This window comes from Aegilops tauschii, chromosome 5 (genome assembly GCF_002575655.3).
Source record: "Aegilops tauschii subsp. strangulata cultivar AL8/78 chromosome 5, Aet v6.0, whole genome shotgun sequence".
NCBI lineage: Eukaryota > Viridiplantae > Streptophyta > Magnoliopsida > Poales > Poaceae > Aegilops > Aegilops tauschii.
Window position 1 is genome coordinate 428,550,087 of NC_053039.3, and position 17,835 is coordinate 428,567,921.

Genomic DNA, 17,835 nt, shown 5'->3' on the forward strand with positions numbered 1-17,835 from the left:
GAGGGTAGCCTGCCCTGGCGGCCCTCCTCTCTCTCCAATAAGGCCCATGGTGGCCCATTAGTTCCCCCGGGGGGTTCCGATAACCCCTCCGGCACTCCTTTTTACCCGAAACTATCCGGAACACTTCCGGTGTCCGAATAACATGGCCCAATATATCAATCTTTATGTCTCGACCATTTTGAGACTCCTCGTCACAACCGTGATCTCATCCGGGACTCCGAACAAACTTCGGTCATCAAAACACATAACTCATAATACAAATCGTCGTCGAACGTTAAGCGTGCGGACCCTACGGGTTCGAGAACTATGTAGACATGACCGAGACACATCTCCGATCAATAACCAATAGCAGAACCTGGATGCTCATATTGGCTCCTACATATTCTACGAAGATCTTTATCGTTCAAACCGCATAACAACATACGTTGTTCCCTTTGTCATCGGTATGTTACTTGCCCGAGATTCGATAGTCGGTATCATCATACCTAGTTCAATCTCATTACCGTCAAGTCTCTTTACTCGCTCTGTAATACTTCATCCCGCAACTAACTTGTTAGTCACATTGCTTGCAAGGCTTATAGTGATGAGCATTACCAAGAGGGCCCAGAGATACCTCTCTGATATATGCACTGACAAATCCTAATCTTGATCTATGCCAACCCAACAAACACCTTCGGAGACACCTGTAGAGCATATTTATAATCACCCATTTACGTTGTGACGTTTGATAGCACACAAAGTGTTCCTCCGGTATTCGGGAGTTGCATAATCTCATAGTCTGAGGAACATGTATAAGTCATGAAGAAAGCAGTAGCAATGTAACTGTAATGATCATAATGCTAAGCTAACGAATGGGTCTTGTCCATCACATCATTCTCCTAATGATGTGATCCCGTTCATCAAATGACAACACATGTCTATGGTTAGGAAACATAACCATCTTTGATAAACGATCTAGTCAAGTAGAGGCATACTATGGACACTCTGTTTTGTCTATGTATTCACACATGTACTAAGTTTCCGGTTAATACAATTCTAGCATGAATAATAAACATTTATCATGATATAAGGAAATATAAATAAAAACTTTATTATTGCCTCTAGGGCATATTTCCTTCGCCCATAGCAGCCACGTAAAATATGCAACAACAATTAGAGGACGTCTAACTTGTTTTTGCAGGGTATGCTATGTGATGTGATATGGCCAAAAGGATGTGATGAATTATATATGTGATGTATGAGATTGATCATGTTCTTCTAATAGGAATCACGACTTGCATGTCGATGAGTATGACAACCGGCAGGAGCCATAGGAGTTGTCTTAATTTATTGTATGACCTGCGAGTCAATAAAAACGCCATGTAATTACTTTACTTTATTGCTAACCGTTAGGCATAGTAGCAGAAGTAATAGTTGGCGAGACAACTTCATGAAGACACGATAATGGAGATCATGGTGTCATGCTGGTGACGATGGTGATCATGCCGCGCCTCGAAGATGGAGATCAAAGACACAAGATGATATTGGTCATATCATGTCACTTTATGATTTGCATGTGATGTTTATCTTGTTTACATCTTATTTGCTTAGAACGATGGTAGCATAAATAAGATGATCCCTCACTAAAATTTCAAGAAATGTGTTCCCCCTAACTGTGCACCATTACGAAGGTTCGTTGTTTCGAAGTACCATGTGATGATCGGGTGTGATAGATTCTAACGTTCGCATACAATGGGTGTAAGCCAGATTTACACATGCAAAACACTTAGGTTGACTTGACGAGCCTAGCATGTACAGAAATGGCCTCGGAACACGAGAGACTGAAAGGTCGAACATGAGTCGTATAGTAGATGCGATCAACATGGAGATGTTCACCATTGATGACTAGTCCGTCTCACGTGATGATCGGACACGGCCTAGTCGATTTGGATCATGTATCACTTAGATGACAAGAGGGATGTCTATCTGAGTGGGAGTTCATTAAATAATTTGATTAGATGAACTTAATTATCATGAACTTAGTCTAAAATTGTCTTTACAATCTATCTTGTAGAACCAATGGCCCACGCTAATGTTGCCCTCAACTTCAACGCGTTCCTAGAGAAAACAAAGCTGAAAGACGATGGTAGCAACTATACGGATTGGATCCGTAGCTTGAGGATCATCCCCATAGCTGCCAAGAAAGCATATGTCCTTGAAGAACCGCTAGGTGACGCACCCATTTTCCCAGCAACTCAAGACGTTATGAACACCTGGCAGTCGCGTAGTGATGATTACTCCCTGGTTCAGTGCGGCATGCTTTACAGCTTAGAACAGGGGCTCCAAAAGCATTTTGAGCAACACGGAGCATATGAGATGTTCCGAGAGCTGAGCATGGTTTTCCAAGCTCATGCCCGGGTCGAGAGATATGAAGTCTCCGACAAGTTCTTCAGTTGTAAGATGGAGGAAAACAGTTCTGTCAGCAAGCATATAATCAAAGTGTCTGGGTTGCACAACCGCTTGTCTCAGCTGGGAGTTAATCTTCCAGATGACTCAGTTATTGATAGAATCCTCCAGTCGCTCCCACCAAACTACAAGAGCTTTCTGATGAACTTCAATATGCAAGGGATGGAGAAGTCCATTCCTGAGTTATATTCAATGCTGAAATCAGCGGAGGTGGAGATAAAAAAGGAACATCAAGTGTTGATGGTGAATAAGACCACTAGTTTCAAGAAAGGCAAGGGTAAGAAGAACTTCAAGAAGGACGGCAAGGGAGTTGCCGCGCCCGGTAAGTCGGTTGCCGGGAAGAAGCCAAAGAATGGACTCAAGCCTGAGACTGAGTGCTTTTATTGCAAGGGAAATGGTCACTGGAAGCGGAATTGCCCCAAGTACTTAGCGGATAAGAAGGCCGGCAACGTCAAAGGTATATATGATATACATGTTATTGATGTGTGCCTTACCAGCGCTCGTAGTAGCTCCTGGGTATTTGATACTGGTGCGGTTGCTCACATTTGTAACTCAAAATAGGAGCTGCAGAATAAGTGGAGACTGGCGAAGGACGAGGTGACGATGCACGTCGGGAATGGTTCCAAAGTCGATGTGATCGCCGTCGGCACGCTACCTCTACATCTACCTTCGGGATTAGTTTTAAACCTCAATAATTGTTATTTACTACTCATTTAAATCCGAGAATAATGGTTGTTCTATTTATATGAGAGATATGTTTTATGGTCATGCCCCGCTGGTCAATGGTTTATTTTTATTGAATCTCGAACGTGATGTTACACATATTCATAGTGTGAATGCCAAAAGATGTAAGGTTAATAATGATAGTCCCACATACTTGTGGCACTGCTGCCTTTGTCATATTGGTATCAAACTCATGAATAAACTCCATGCAGATGGACTTTTGGAGTCTCTTGATTATGAATCATTTGACACGTGTGAACCATGCCTCCTGGGGAAGATGACCAAGACTCCGTTCTCTGGAACAATGGAGCGAGCAACCAACTTATTGGAAATAATACATACTGATGTATGCGGTCCAATGAGTGTTGAGGCTCGCGGTGGCTATCGTTATGTTCTCACCCTCACTGATGACTTAAAGTAGATATGGGTATGTCCACAATGAAACACAAGTCTGAGACCTCTGAAAAGTTCAAGGAATTTTAGAGCGAGGTAGAGAATCAACGTGACAGGAAAATAAATTTCTTATGATCTGATCATGGAGGAGAATATTTGAGTCACGAGTTTGACACGCACTTAAGGAAATGTGGAATTGTTTCACAACTCACGCCGCCTGGAACACCTCAGCATAATGGTGTGTCCGAACGTCGTAATCGCACTCTATTGGATGTGGTGCGATCTATGATGTCTCTTACCGATCTACCGCTATCATTTTGGGGTTATGCTTTAGAGACTACCGCATTCACTTCAAATAGGGCCCCGTCTAAATCCGTTGAGATGACACCGTATGAATTATGGTTTGGGAAGAAACCTAAGCTGTCGTTTCTGAAAGTTTGGGGATGCGAAGCTTATGTCAAGAAACTTCAACCTGAAAAGCTCGAAACCAAATCGGAAAAGTGCGTCCTCATAGGATACCCTAAGGAAACTATTGGGTATACCTTCTACCTCAGATCTGAAGGCAAGATCTTTGTTGCCAAGAATGGATCCTTTCTGGAGAAAGAGTTTCTCTCAAAAGAAGTAAGTGGGAGGAAAGTAGAACTTGATGAGGTACCCCCTCTTGAACCGGAGAGTAGCGCAGCACAGAAAGATGTTTCTGTGGTGCCTGCACTGACTAGAGAGGAAATTAATGATGATGATCATGAAACTTCGGATCAAGTTGCTACCGAACTTCGTAGGTCCATGAGGACGCGTTCCGCACCAGAGTGGTACGGCAACCTTGTCCTGGAAATCATGTTGTTAGATAACGGTGAACCTTCGAACTATGAAGAAGCGATGGCGAGCCCGGATTCCAACAAATGGCTTGAAGCCATGAAATCCGAGATAGGATCCATGTATGAAAACAAAGTATGGACTTTGACGGACTTGCCCGATGATCGGCAAGCCATAGAGAATAAGTGGATCTTTAAGAAGAAGACTGACGCGGATGGTAATGTGACCGTCTATAAGGCTCGGCTTGTCGCTAAGGGTTATCGACAAGTTCAAGGGGTTGACTACGATGAGACCTTCTCACCTGTAGCGAAGCTGAAGTCCGTCTGAATCATGTTAGCAATTGCCGCATTTTACGATTATTGGATCTGGCAAATGGACATCAAAACAGCATTCCTTAATGATTTCCTTAAGGAAGAATTGTATATGATGCAGCCGGAAGGTTTTGTCGATCCTAAGAATGCTGACAAAGTACGCAAGCTCCAGCGCTCCATCTATGGGCTGGTGCAAGCATCTCGGAGTTGGAACATTCGCTTTGATGAAATGATCAAAGCGTTTGGGTTTATACAGACTTATGGAGAAACCTGTATTTACAAGAAAGTGAGTGGGAGCTCTGTAGCATTTCTCATATTATATGTGGATGACATACTATTGATGGGAAATGATATAGAACTTTTGGAAAGCATAAAGGCCTACTTGAATAAGTGTTTTTCAATGAAGGACCTTGGAGAAGCTGCTTACAGATTAGGCATCAAGATCTATAGAGATAGATCGAGACGCCTCATTGGTCTTTCACAAAGCACATACCTTGACAAGATATTGAAGAAGTTCAATATGGATTAGTCCAAGAAGGGGTTCTTGCCTGTATTGCAAGGTGTGAGATTGAGCACGGCTCAATGCCCGACCTCGGCAGAAGATAGAGAAAATATGAGCATCATCCCCTATGCCTCAGCCATAGGCTCTATTATGTATGCGATGCTGTGTACCAGACCTGCTGTGAACCTTGTCGTAAGTTTGGTAGGGAGGTACCAAAGTGATCCCGGTATGGAACACTGGACAGCGGTCAAGAATATCCTGAAGTACCTCAAAAGGACTAAGGATATGTTTCTCGTTTATGGAGGTGACGAAGAGCTCATCGTAAAGGGTTACGTCAATGCTAGCTTCGACACAGATCTGGATGACTCCAAGTCACAAACCGGATACATGTACATTTTGAATGGTGGGGTAGTCAGCTAGTGCAGTTGCAAGCAAAGCGTCGTGGCGGGATCTACATGTGAAGCGGAGTACATAGCTGCCTCGGAGGCAGCACAAGAAGCAGTCTGGATGAAGGAGTTTATCACCGACCTAGGAGTGATTCCCAATGCGTCGGGCCCGATGACTCTCTTCTGTGACAACACTGGAGCTATTGCCCTTGCCAAGGAGCCCAGGTTTCACAAGAAGACCAGGCACATCAAGCGTCGCTTCAACTCCATTCGTGAATATATTCAAGATGGAGACATAGATATTTGTAAAGTGCATACGGATCTGAATGTCGCAGATCCGTTGACTGAACCTCTTCCACGAGCAAAACATGATTAGCACCAGAACTCTATGGGTGTTTGATTCATCACAACGTCACTAGATTATTGACTCTGTGCAAGTGGCAGACTGTTGGAAATATGCCCTAGAGGCAATAATAAAATAGTTATTATTATATTTCCTTATTCATGATAATTGTCTATTGTTCATGCTATAATTGTATTAACCGGAAACCGTAATACATGTGTGAACACATAGACCACAACATGTCCCTAGTGAGCCTCCAGTTGACTAGCTCGTTGATCAGTAGATGGTTGAGGTTCCCTGACCATGGACATTGGATGTCGTTGATAACGGGATCACATCATTAGGAGAATGATGTGATGGACAAGACCCAATCCTAAGCATAGCACAAGATCGCGTAGTTCATTTGCTAGAGCTTTTCTAATGTCAAGTATCATTTCCTTAGACCATGAGATTATGCAACTCCCGGATACCGTAGGAATGCTTTGGGTGTATCAAACGTCACAACGTAACTGGATGGATATAAAGGTGCACTACAGGTATCTCCGAAAGTGTCTGTTGGGTTGGCACGAATCGAGGTTGGGATTTGTCACTCCGTATGACGGAGAGGTATCTCTGGGCCCACTCGGTAATGCATCATCATAATGAGCTCAATGTGACTAAGGAGTTAGCCACGGGATCATGCGTTACGGAACGAGTAAAGAGACTTGCCGGTAACGAGATTGAACAAGGTATAGCGATACCGACGATCGAATCTCGGGCAAGTAACATACAGATGGACCAAGGGAATTGTATACGGGATTGATTGAATCCCCGACATCATGGTTCATCCGATGAGATCATCATGGAACATGTGGGAGCCAATATGGGTATCCAGATCCCGCTATTGGTTATTGGCTGGAGAGGCCTCTCGGTCATGTCTGCATGGTTCCCGAACCCGTAGGGTCTACACACTTAAGGTTCCGTGACGCTAGAGTTGAAATGGGAATTGTATGTGTCTACCGAAAGTTGTTCGGAGTCTCGGGTGAGATCCCGGATGTCATGAGGAGTTCCGGAATGGTTCGGAGGTAAAGATTTATACATGGGGAGTCCTATTTTGGCCACCGAAAAATGTTCGGGGTTTTTTCGTATTGTACCGGGAAGGTTCTAGAAGGTTCCGGAGTGGGGCCCACCTGCATGGGGGCCCACATGAACGTGGGTAGTGGGGGCAAGGCCCCACACCCCATGTCAAGGCTCACCAAGATCCCCCCCTAGAAGGAATAAGATCATATCCCGAAGGGATAAGATCAAGATCCCTAAAAGGGGGGATAAGAATCGGTGGGGAAGGGAAAGGATGGGATTTCTTTCCTCCCACCTTTGCCAACGCCCCAATGGACTTGGAGGGAAAGAAACCAGCCCCCTCCACCCCCTATATATAGTGGGGAGGTGCATGGGAACTGCAACCCTTGCCCCCTGGTGCAGCCCTCCCCCTCCAACTCCTCCTCCTCCTCCGTTGAGCGTAGCGAAGCTCTGTCGAAGAACCACGAGCTCCACCACCACGCCATCGTGCTGCCGGAGTTCTCCCTCAACTTCTCCTCTCCCCTTGCTGGATCAAGAAGGAGTAGACGTCCCCGGGCTGTACCTGTGTTGAACGCGGAGGCGCCGTCCGTTCGGCGCTTGGATCGGATCTTCCGTGATTTGAATCGCCGCGAGTACGACTCCATCAACCGCGTTCTTGTAATGCTTCCACTTAGCGATCTTCAAGGGTATGAAGATGCACTCCCTCTCTCTCGTTGCTAGCATCTCCTAGATTGATCTTGGTGACACGTAGGAATTTTTTGAATTATTACTACATTCCCCAACATATACAACCGGTGATCGCTCTCTCACACGATGACGAGGAGAGGATCTCCGGGTAGGATTATGCTATACATTGACACTTGTTACTATACCAGCCACTCTCTTCTACTGCTTCAAGATGGAGGTTGCCAGAAGCGTATCTTCGATAGGACTACCTTCTCCCCCTCTATTCTGACATTCTGAAGTTTAGTCCACAGACACTACCCCTTTATTGATATTGATGCATATGTAGTGTAGATCTGATGTAAGTCTTGCGAGTACTTTGGATGAGTACTCACAGTTGCTTTGCTACCTCTTTTCCCTCTATACCCGGTTGCTGCGATTAGATGGCGGATCCCAGGAGCCAGATGCCACCGACGATGAATTCTACTACCCCGAGGATGCCTACTACTACATGGAGGCCGCCGATGACCAGGAATAGATAGGAGGCTCCCAGGCAGGAGGCCTTGCCTTTTCGGTTGATGCTACTTTTGTGCTAGCCTTCTTAAGGCCAACTTGTTTAACTTATGTCTATATTGACATATTGTTGCTTCTGCTGACTCGTATGTATTCGAGCCCTCGAGGCCCTGGCTTGTAATATAAAGCTTGCATGACTTTAATTTGTGTCTAGAGTTGTGTTGTGATATCTTCACGTGAGTCCCTGATCTTGATCGTACATATTTACATGTATGATTAGTGTATGATTGAATCGGGGGCGTCACAGTCACACTGAGCCTGCCAAGGTGTGCGGTGAACCAAGCTTCGATTCCTCGCATCCTAGCTTGTGATCAATGCTCTCCTGCTCATGCACGGCCATTTGCGCAAGTTGAACCCCACACGGAGGAGAACGAGCTCGTCCTGCAGTCGCCGTCGCCCGAGAAGACGTTGTCATCGCCAGCGATCTCGCCTTCATCCGCGTGTAGTACCCCCCTCCCCCCCCCCCCCGTGTCCACGAGCCTTCTTGGGCAGCCTAGCATCCCCGCCCAACTTCGTTGAGCCCCCTAGAACCGTCAAGCTCATTGGTGAGCATCACCGCCTCCCTCTCCCTCCTGCTTGCATGAAAATGCTATTTGAAATGACTTTGTGTGGGCCCCACATGTCAATGATACATCTCGCCTGACAAGAGGGACCCACCCATAGGTAAAATACCGCTTTGACAACGTCCACATCAGCAAACCACCTAAGCAAACCCACGCAATACAACTTCTGAAATGGTATTGGATAGATCAGGGGGTTAATGGAGCGGCAACAACACACATGGAGCAGAAAGTGCTAGAGCGGAACACATGAGCAACATGTGTTAAGTTGTGATCCAAATCCATATAAAGTATAAAGGCTAACTTATGACGGAGCGGAGTGGAGGCCCATCATCGAGAGGCTTGGATCAATATCGACCTAGCTCACCGCTCCTATATATATATATATATATATATATATATATATATATATATATATATATATATATATATATATATATATACTGGATCAATATCGACCTAGTATATATATATATATATATAGGGTGGGCCTATTCTAATAACACCCCTTAAGACCTTATTCTGCTAACACTAGGCTTATTCTGCTAACACGGCCGAGGACCCACAGCTACAGACTAATCCAGCAAAAATGCCCGCCTTATCCTCTCGTCACCCACCCAAAATATCTCTCTCTCCCCCTCCCCGACGCCCCACCCCCATTCCCGCCGCCGCACCACCACCTCCCCTGCTTCCCCCACGCCGGTGCTGCACCACCACCTCCCCTGCTTCCCCCATGCCGCCGCGGCACCACCACCTCCACCTGCTTCCCCCGCGTCGTCGCCGCTCCACCACCTTCCTCTGCTTCCCCCCTGCCGCCGCCACACCACCACATCCCCTGCTTCCAAATGCCGCCCGCGCCCGGCCACCGCCCAAACTCACCCCGGCGTTCCTGTCCTATGGCGCTGCAACACCGCCCAGCACCTTGATCCGTACCTGCCTCTCCTTGCGAATCCTCCTCCCCATCCCGAGCTCTCCTCCTCCTAGCCAAGATCAATGGCCGTCACAGCCCACCCCTTGGGCCTAGCCAATCCCCACTCCGCACCTTCCTTCTCTCCACCATGGCCCCGCCGCCATCAGCCCCAGGGCCGGCCAACAACTCTGGCCACGCCCCTGCCAAGCAACCATTGGATCCACTCCGCCACCGATGCACATCTCCCCAACTCCCCTCCCCTAGCGCGCTCACCTCCCACCTCGGGGGTCACTGGATCGGGATCCAGGCCGGGGGCTCCCCCCAACTACGCAACACCGCCAGATCAGCCTCCCCGCCGCTGGTGAGTCGGCCCTCTGCCCACCTCCACCGCTGGAGCAGCACGACCGTGCTGGTGCAGTGCACCGCAACTCCGCGTGCAGTACAGTCGGTGTGTGCCCCCTCAATTTCTCCTCCACGACTCCACGCCACCATGCAGCTCGGGCAGCACGCGCGTGCAGTTCGGCCGTCCCGCAATGGCCGCCGTCCTCGCGGGTGCGCCCTACTGGCCATGTCATGCACCATCGGGACCGCGGCTGCCTCCAGTCGTTGGCGCACTAGCTTCCTCGACGAACAACCCATCTAGAAACGAGCTTCCCCTCCTCCCCTTGCAGCCCATACATCCGGACTTGCAGTGCGCTGGGCGCGCGATGCGGTTTGGCGCGCCTGGCCATGCAGTTGACCGCTCCTGGTGTAGTCCACTACTTTTTTCGGTTCGTGCGGTTCTAGTGCAATGCATCTCATGTCGGTCTGCTGTTGCTAATTGCTGCAAATCAGTTTAAGTTTCTTTTGCAGGAGGGAGGCGAAGAAGCAAACAAAGAGATAGAGAAATGCACTGCACACTCAGACTAAAAAAATGTTGTTGATGATGGTTTGCTAGTTAATGAATCATGTCGTTAAATGTGTATTATGAAGTCCACTATTTGCACCAAGAAGTTTTGGCTGAGCCTGTATCTCAGCTCACCGGTCGTCTCTCCTGCAGTTTGATTATGTAGCATAGCTTTTTGTTTAGCTGGTGTGCAGTTCGGGATACATAGCCGAGTTGTTCAACAGAAAAAATGCAACTTCGATGGTGGTTTGCTGGCTGTTGACTTTATTGTTTGCTCTAGCTATTGACTTTATTGATTAATACGGAAGAAGACTAACAACGAAAAAAGAAGGAAAGAAGTGCACTGCAGCCCCTTAGTGGTTCACCTTGTATAAAAAAGAGAAAGAAATCCCCGCAAAAAGTTTACTTTCTTTCTCGAATGCAATTTTTTGTATGTGGGACGATTGGAAAAAATAGTTCACTCCAATTTGTGTAGCGGCTCATTACACCTATGTATGAAGTGCATCGTGTGTCTCAAAAATCAGTCGACTACATCAACACGTGTAGTGCGTTTGGTCCTCAGATGTGGTTCATTTTTCAGATTGATGTTGTTCACTTGCACCTAACATGAAAGTGTGAAAAATTTAGTGAAACAACAAGATGGTAATGCGGTTCACTTCGATATATGATGTGGTTCGCTTGCCCTAGTCTCCGTGGTCCACTCTCGTCAATAAAAAATGTTGCAAAAAAGACAACAAAAACTCGTCTGAGAAAAAAAAATACGTTCGACAAAAGAAATCATGAAGTTTACTTGACCGTCTGATGCAATGCGATTTTTACTCTGAAGCAGTGCAGTCGGCCGAATGATGTTGTTCATCCCGTAAGTGCAAAAAAAATTACGGAAGCGAAGAAAAGTAATGTGGTTCATTTTTAATAGTGTAGTGGTTCACTTACGCCCGATGTGAAGTGCACTCTACTTTCTCGTCCTTGAACAAATTACGTTTAAATAAAATAAACCATGCAGTTCTCTAACACATCTGATGCAGTGCGGTTTTTCATCCGATGCAGTGCTGTTTTCAGTCGGATGAAGTACCCATGTCGATTTGGGTGTCGCGAAAAACAGTGTCCGCATTTCGGTAAATTTAAAACTGCTCATAAACCGTAAGGAATTAGAGAGAGTGTTCTACATGAAAAAGTTGCATATCGTCGATATCTTCCCAACGGCATATCATTTGAATCATTTCGACAACCGGTTTGTAAAAATTCGCAAAAAACGGCCGCTGCCACTCGTTGTCCGCCGCACGATTTTCAAAATTAACTTAAAACTGTAAGGAATCTCAAAACCATTTCTACATGTGAAAGTTGCGCCTTGTCCATAGCTTTCCAACAACGTATTACACGCCTCATTTCAACAAACGGTTCAAAAACTAGAACAAAAACAATACCGAAAATTGCAAAATTTCAAAAAAACAGAATTCCGCGATTTAGTAAATTTGAAACTGCTCTTAAAACGTAACGAATTAGATAAAATAATAGATATGAGAAAGATGAGCCTCGACGATATATTTCCAACGGCGTATCACTTGCTTTATTCTGATGAGCGGTTTAGAAAAAATCATGAAAATACGCTCGCTGCCACTCGTCATCCGCCGCACCATTTTTGAAACTGCTCTTAAACCGAGAGGAATCTCGAAAAGTGTTTAACATGGCAAAGTTGCGCCTAATCAATAGCTTTCCAATGGTATATTATATGACTCATTCTGATAAACGGTTAAAAAATTAGATCGAAAACAGTACCGGAAAAACACTGCGTGCAGTTTTTTCCGACATGAAGTTCACTCGTGTGAGTACTGCAGCACAGTTGGTTCAAATAATGACGTGCACTTGCGTTGAGCATGCAGTGCGGAAGTGTTATCAGAATAGACGGGCTATATATATATATATATACCCCCGAGATAATCTTACGATCACTTCATAATTAAATTATATTTAGAATTCAAATAGTTACATTCTATTGATTCACTACGTAAAATTTGGTATAAGAAAATAAAAATATAGGTCATCAGAGAAGAAAATTTGGAGTTTATGTATATTTTACACTGTGTTTTTACGTTTGTAATTTTACATAACATAAAATATTTTTTACGATGATGATATATTTTCTTACGGTCTCTTTTTACGTCAGAAATAAGACAAAACTGACGGAACATAAAATTACAGTGCATTGGTGGTAAAATATAGGGGGTGAAGAATAACTATTCCTCACCCAGGGTGACGAATAGTCAATCCCGCACTGCACGCTATTGGTGGTAAAATATAGCTCGTCTATTCTGCTAATATTAGCAGAATAGTTATTCTGATAACACTTCCGCACTGCACGCTTAATAGAAGCGAACTGCATCGTCTTCACGTTGGGCACTGCAATGCTTCACGGGAGAACTGCTTCATTTTCTGGTGTTCCGCCCGTGTTTTCTGTGTGGAATCGGGTGTTGCGGGATGATTTAGTTTGTCTCTGCATCTCATTTTACCTTTATTCTTTCTAATTTACAGGAAAATCTACTAGAGTGCTTGCAAATCGAGGGATTTGGCGGACGAGCTTTCTCTGTTCATTCGTGTTCGCTTCAGATGCAATTTTCTTGTGCTCGCATGTTGTTTTTTAGTAGGAATTCTTTGATTGCATTCATTTTAATCGGTCCGTTCACTCTATAATTTGTTAATTTTTAGGAGTTAGTTTTCAATTCCTGTTACTTTGATTGTGGGGGCGGGTGCGCTTCATCCGCTCCTCTGTTCTTGATGATTTTTTGGATTTTGCGCGTCCATGCGTGTTTGAATATTGTAATTAGTGTTGCTATAGGTTTGAATTCATTGTATTGCGGTATAATTGTAATTTTTTTAATTGCATTTTTTAAATGAGAGCTGATGCTGTTCGTCCAGTTGCCGTTTCTTCCATGTAATTTTTTGCGGGGGTATTTTTCGATAGTTTAGTGGTTGGACAATTTTTAGGCGAGTTATGGAAGTGCGAGTGAAATTGACACCTCTGTTAGTCTACCACATGTCTGGAGTTCTACTGTTTTTAATTTTATTTGTTGTAGTTGTGGCATACGTTGTAGTGCACTGCATTTTCGTTAGTAGTGTACTTCGTTGTAGCTACAATAAAATGGTTATGGCAGCTTATGAGATATCTGTTTTTCTTGAACTGAATTCTGTGTTCTAGAGGACTTCATAATATGCACTTCTGTACTGCTTTAGCAGTGTGGTTGATGTTCTATTGTGCTATTAGAATGGATGGTCCATTATATGCTTGTGTTAGCTGAATAGTTATTATAAGAATTTTGTTGAACTGCATACTATGAGAAATGTTTTTGAACATCATATGTTAACTGCAAAGTTTCGACCATTCGCATTTCCTTGTTACTCTTCAGAGGACTACTTTTTTTATTATTAGTACCACAATATGTGCTTGAGAGAACTGCATTACTGCCAACAGCAACTTGTCTAAAAAGGATGATTAAATGATGCAGTTGAGGTTGCATACTTTAAATAGGCATCGTTCAAAGTGTCTGATGGACATAATTTTCAAAGCATACAGCATAAGCAAAGCATTAGAAATATTGGTTGCTTCATATTAGACAGCCTAGAGTGCAAATATTGTAAACTTGAGGGAGTCTTCTTCTTTGTAGAAAAACACCATGGCCACTTCTCCGACGTCAAAGCCATTCTGGGAGACAAAATCTTTCCAACCAGTAGTTATGTTGATGTAGACTTCAGAGTCGATGTGGTAGTCAGCTTGCATGTCTGCATACCCATTCTTGTGTTGTGTCTCCAAAGTAACCTTCCCTGAACTCGGAGCAGGAAATTTTATTGTGGATGGCAGTTTCTGCATATTGGAATGGGTGGAAAAAGAATTTTATAAGTAAACAGCAAATGTTTTTCTTTATACTTAGGATGATCTGTTTATGTTGACTTAAATACTTACATATATATGACTGCTATTTTCTAAAGTAGTTGCAATGTATGAACAAACTTATATACGAAATTGACCTCGAGTTTTACTAGGATATATATTATACTGCAACATGCTTGTACTGCAAGGTGAGTTACAGTGTACTTCGCCAGCATGTTAACAGAACTGCAACACTGATCTACTGACCCTTTTTTTTGTTCGTGTGTTGGGGTTCTGATCTAACCAGTGTCGATACGTGGTGTGGTACTGAAGAAAAATAGGTGGAAGCATCTAGTCTTAATAGCTAACAAATCTGAACAACAATACAAATTATGTTTTGTATTTTGTTGACACTACTGAACAAATTGATTGAACTATATATTCAGATGTGGATTTGCAGGCTAGATTATGTCCAAAATTGTGAGGGGAAAAACATACCCAACTTTCTTGCAGATATGTGGTTGTGAGGCGATGAAGAAATGGCGGCTGAAACTCCCTATTGGGTATCATCAGGCACCCGAGCATACTGCGCCACTCGGTGTTGGTGAGCTCTAGACCTTCTACGTACACGCATGTGTCCGCTACCAGCCCCATCCTTGCCAAACACCCGCACTTACAGTCCATGGCGGGTTCAGTGGAATTCCAGAGAAGAGCTGGGGATGGGATGAACCCTAGATCAACGATTTGAAGAAAAGAAGAACGGGGGAGGAGTTGTGTTAGTCTGGAGCACGAATGGATACGTTTTTATGCAACCAATTGACCAACGGAAGTAATAAATGTTTGTGGTTGGTGTTAGGTGGTGGATTGGTTCCGATTCAGTGTCCGCGAATGCATTTGAGTAGCAAGAGGACTGCTTACTTGAAAATAGCGAACTGCATTGTCATATCAAGACGAACCGCGGAACGCGTGGTTGGGCCTGCGTTTGTGTATGGTATGTGGGATTTTTTTTAATTTTCAGTGGCCTCTCTTTTTGTGTGTTGGGCCTGTGTTCGGGGAGTGAAGATGCATTGGGCCCAAGTCGGCCTATGAGCACGGCTGGTTCCCGGTGCGTTGTGTGCGGCCTAATATTTAGTCCCACCTCGCCCGCGGAAGGCGCGCCTAACCTGTTTATAAGCGCTAGCGAGGCAGCCGTATCGAACTCCTCTGGTTACTTATTTGGGCGCTTATACACGGCGCTCGTTGCTCTATGCTCTCTAACCTGTGGGCCCATGTGCACCCGGCCCCACGCATCGTGGCTCAGAACGACTCACCTGCTGTGGGCGCAGGCCTACTACGAGACTGGCTGGGGCCGGCAGCACCTGGGTGGTCAATTTTTTTTCTTTGTATTTTCTATCATGTATTTTTTTCAATGTAAGGGCGTGCACTGCTTAGCAAACCATCTGTGCACTGCATTGATCAGGGTTCTATACTGCATGTGCGCGCATTCCGTACTACATGTACAGTTCTCATTTTTGTTTTCATGTTTTTGCTCTTATGTAATCTTTTTTCCAATGTAGGGGGGTGCACTGCTTAGTAAACATACATGTACTGCATTGATTATGTTCCTGTACTGCATTTTCATATATTTCCGCACTACATTTTTTTCAATGTAGGGGAGTGCACTACTTAATAAATTATGCGTGTACTGCATTGATTACGTTTCTTTACTGCACGTTCATATATTTCCGCACTACATAAATAGATCGCATTTTATTTTTGTGTTTTTTCTCTTATGTATTCATTTTTCCAAATTTAGGGGTGTGCACTGCTTTGTTGCGTATGTGTAAACTTCATTCGACAGAGTCTGTACTGCATTGGTACACAACTTGCACTACATGCGTCCTATTTGCACACTGCATCTTATTTCGTTTTGTGCACTCCTCAAATCTAATGATATATAAGCAAACAACAGAAAACAAATTATCACATGCATTCTGTACGACAAGTTCATCATCAGCAAACTAATTTCAACAGAAAGCAATCTAACATAATCAACGTTCATCATTACAAGCGATTCTGCATGGCAAGCAAACTAAGTTTAGCAAAAGCAAATGATCACAAGCAAACTAACGAGATACATAAACAAACAACATAAAGCAAATTTGATGATAATTCTAAAACGACGCTGGCATTGTTGGCTCTTTGGCCGGCACCATCTTCTTCTTCACCAGGTAGCGTCTCCCCATCCCCAGCTTCTCCTGGCGCGCTTCTTGGGGGGCTCCTCCTTCTCCAGCTTTGCACGGCGAAGCCCGTCCTGGGTGAGGGTGATGCGGTTTCATATCTCGTACGCTGCATAGGCGTCCTTTGCCACGTACTCGATGTGCCTGATGGACAGAGGCAGGGTGGCCCAGTGCTTGTGTTCGTCGTCGGTGATCTTCTTCTTCATGTTGTTGTAGTAGTCATCGATGAGCATGCCGGAGACGTCTCCAAGGGAGTCCAACTCCTTGGTTGCCTCGGGCACCCTCCACTCCTTCTGGATGTCGACGAAGTTGGCTTCCTCCAGATTGACGCGCACTAGCCTTTTTTTGTCGCCGTCGATGGAGAAGCCTGCAAAGGTGTACCTGGGGTCGGCGAGGAAGTTGTCGAAGACTGTGCACCTTTCAGCGGCGCTCAGTTGGAAGAGCAGCACAGGGTGTTTCTTGCCGATGGAGAGTTGGCAGAGGGCGGGTTTCTACGTCGCTTCAGGCTCGTTGTTGTACTCCTGATCAATGCTGACGATCTTGTGGCGCTGGAGGTTGAGGTGGCGCTTGTACTGTGTGAGGGTGATCGCCATCTGCTTCTTGTTGTTGGTGTGGATGACGTGCAACTTGGTGTTGCCGTGGGCCTCCACGCCCTGCTACTCGTCGGCGAACACCATGGCCGGCAGTAGGGGTTGGTGTTTTGCGTGGAGATGGATGTGATGGAGCGATTTGGTGGCAGCGCAATGGATACTTGTGTTGTTGTGGATGAGAAGCCCTTTGGCGGGGGTCTGAATTTAAGGGGAGGACGCGGGGTGGATGGCCGCATCGGATGAACTGCACGATCTCGCTAACGATGTGGTTGTGCAGATCGTGGTTTGGTGTTGTGTTTGTGATCGTGGGCTTGTGGCGATGGAACCGCTCCGATTGGGTGGTTGTATGCGAACGTGGTTTGTTTTAACGTGGTTTTTTTTATCAGTAATTTTTTTAACCACCACTTTCTGTGTGAACGGGCATTTGTCACGTTTATATGTATCCTGCGTGACAATGAAACTGCATTGGTTAGAGTTCTGCACTGCATCGTCTACAGTAGAGAACTGCATGTTGTCTACAGGTGCGTACTTCACCATTTTTTGCGTGTCCTTGCTGCAGCCCTTGAATAAAGTACGATGTATTCCACAATTTTACGAATT

At 45.0% G+C, this 17,835-nt stretch overlaps 1 protein-coding gene across 1 annotated transcript; it reads right to left on the reverse strand.

Moving 5' to 3' along the window:
• Window positions 1–16,740: 16,740 nt before the first annotated feature.
• Window positions 16,741–17,238, reverse strand: LOC141022946 (uncharacterized). Its single transcript, XM_073499236.1, has 2 exons — window positions 17,141–17,238; window positions 16,741–17,062 (listed from the first exon to the last, which is right to left on the reverse strand). The coding sequence occupies exons 1-2, from the start codon at window positions 17,236–17,238 to the stop codon at window positions 16,741–16,743; spliced, it is 420 nt and encodes a 139-aa protein (XP_073355337.1).
• Window positions 17,239–17,835: the final 597 nt, after the last annotated feature.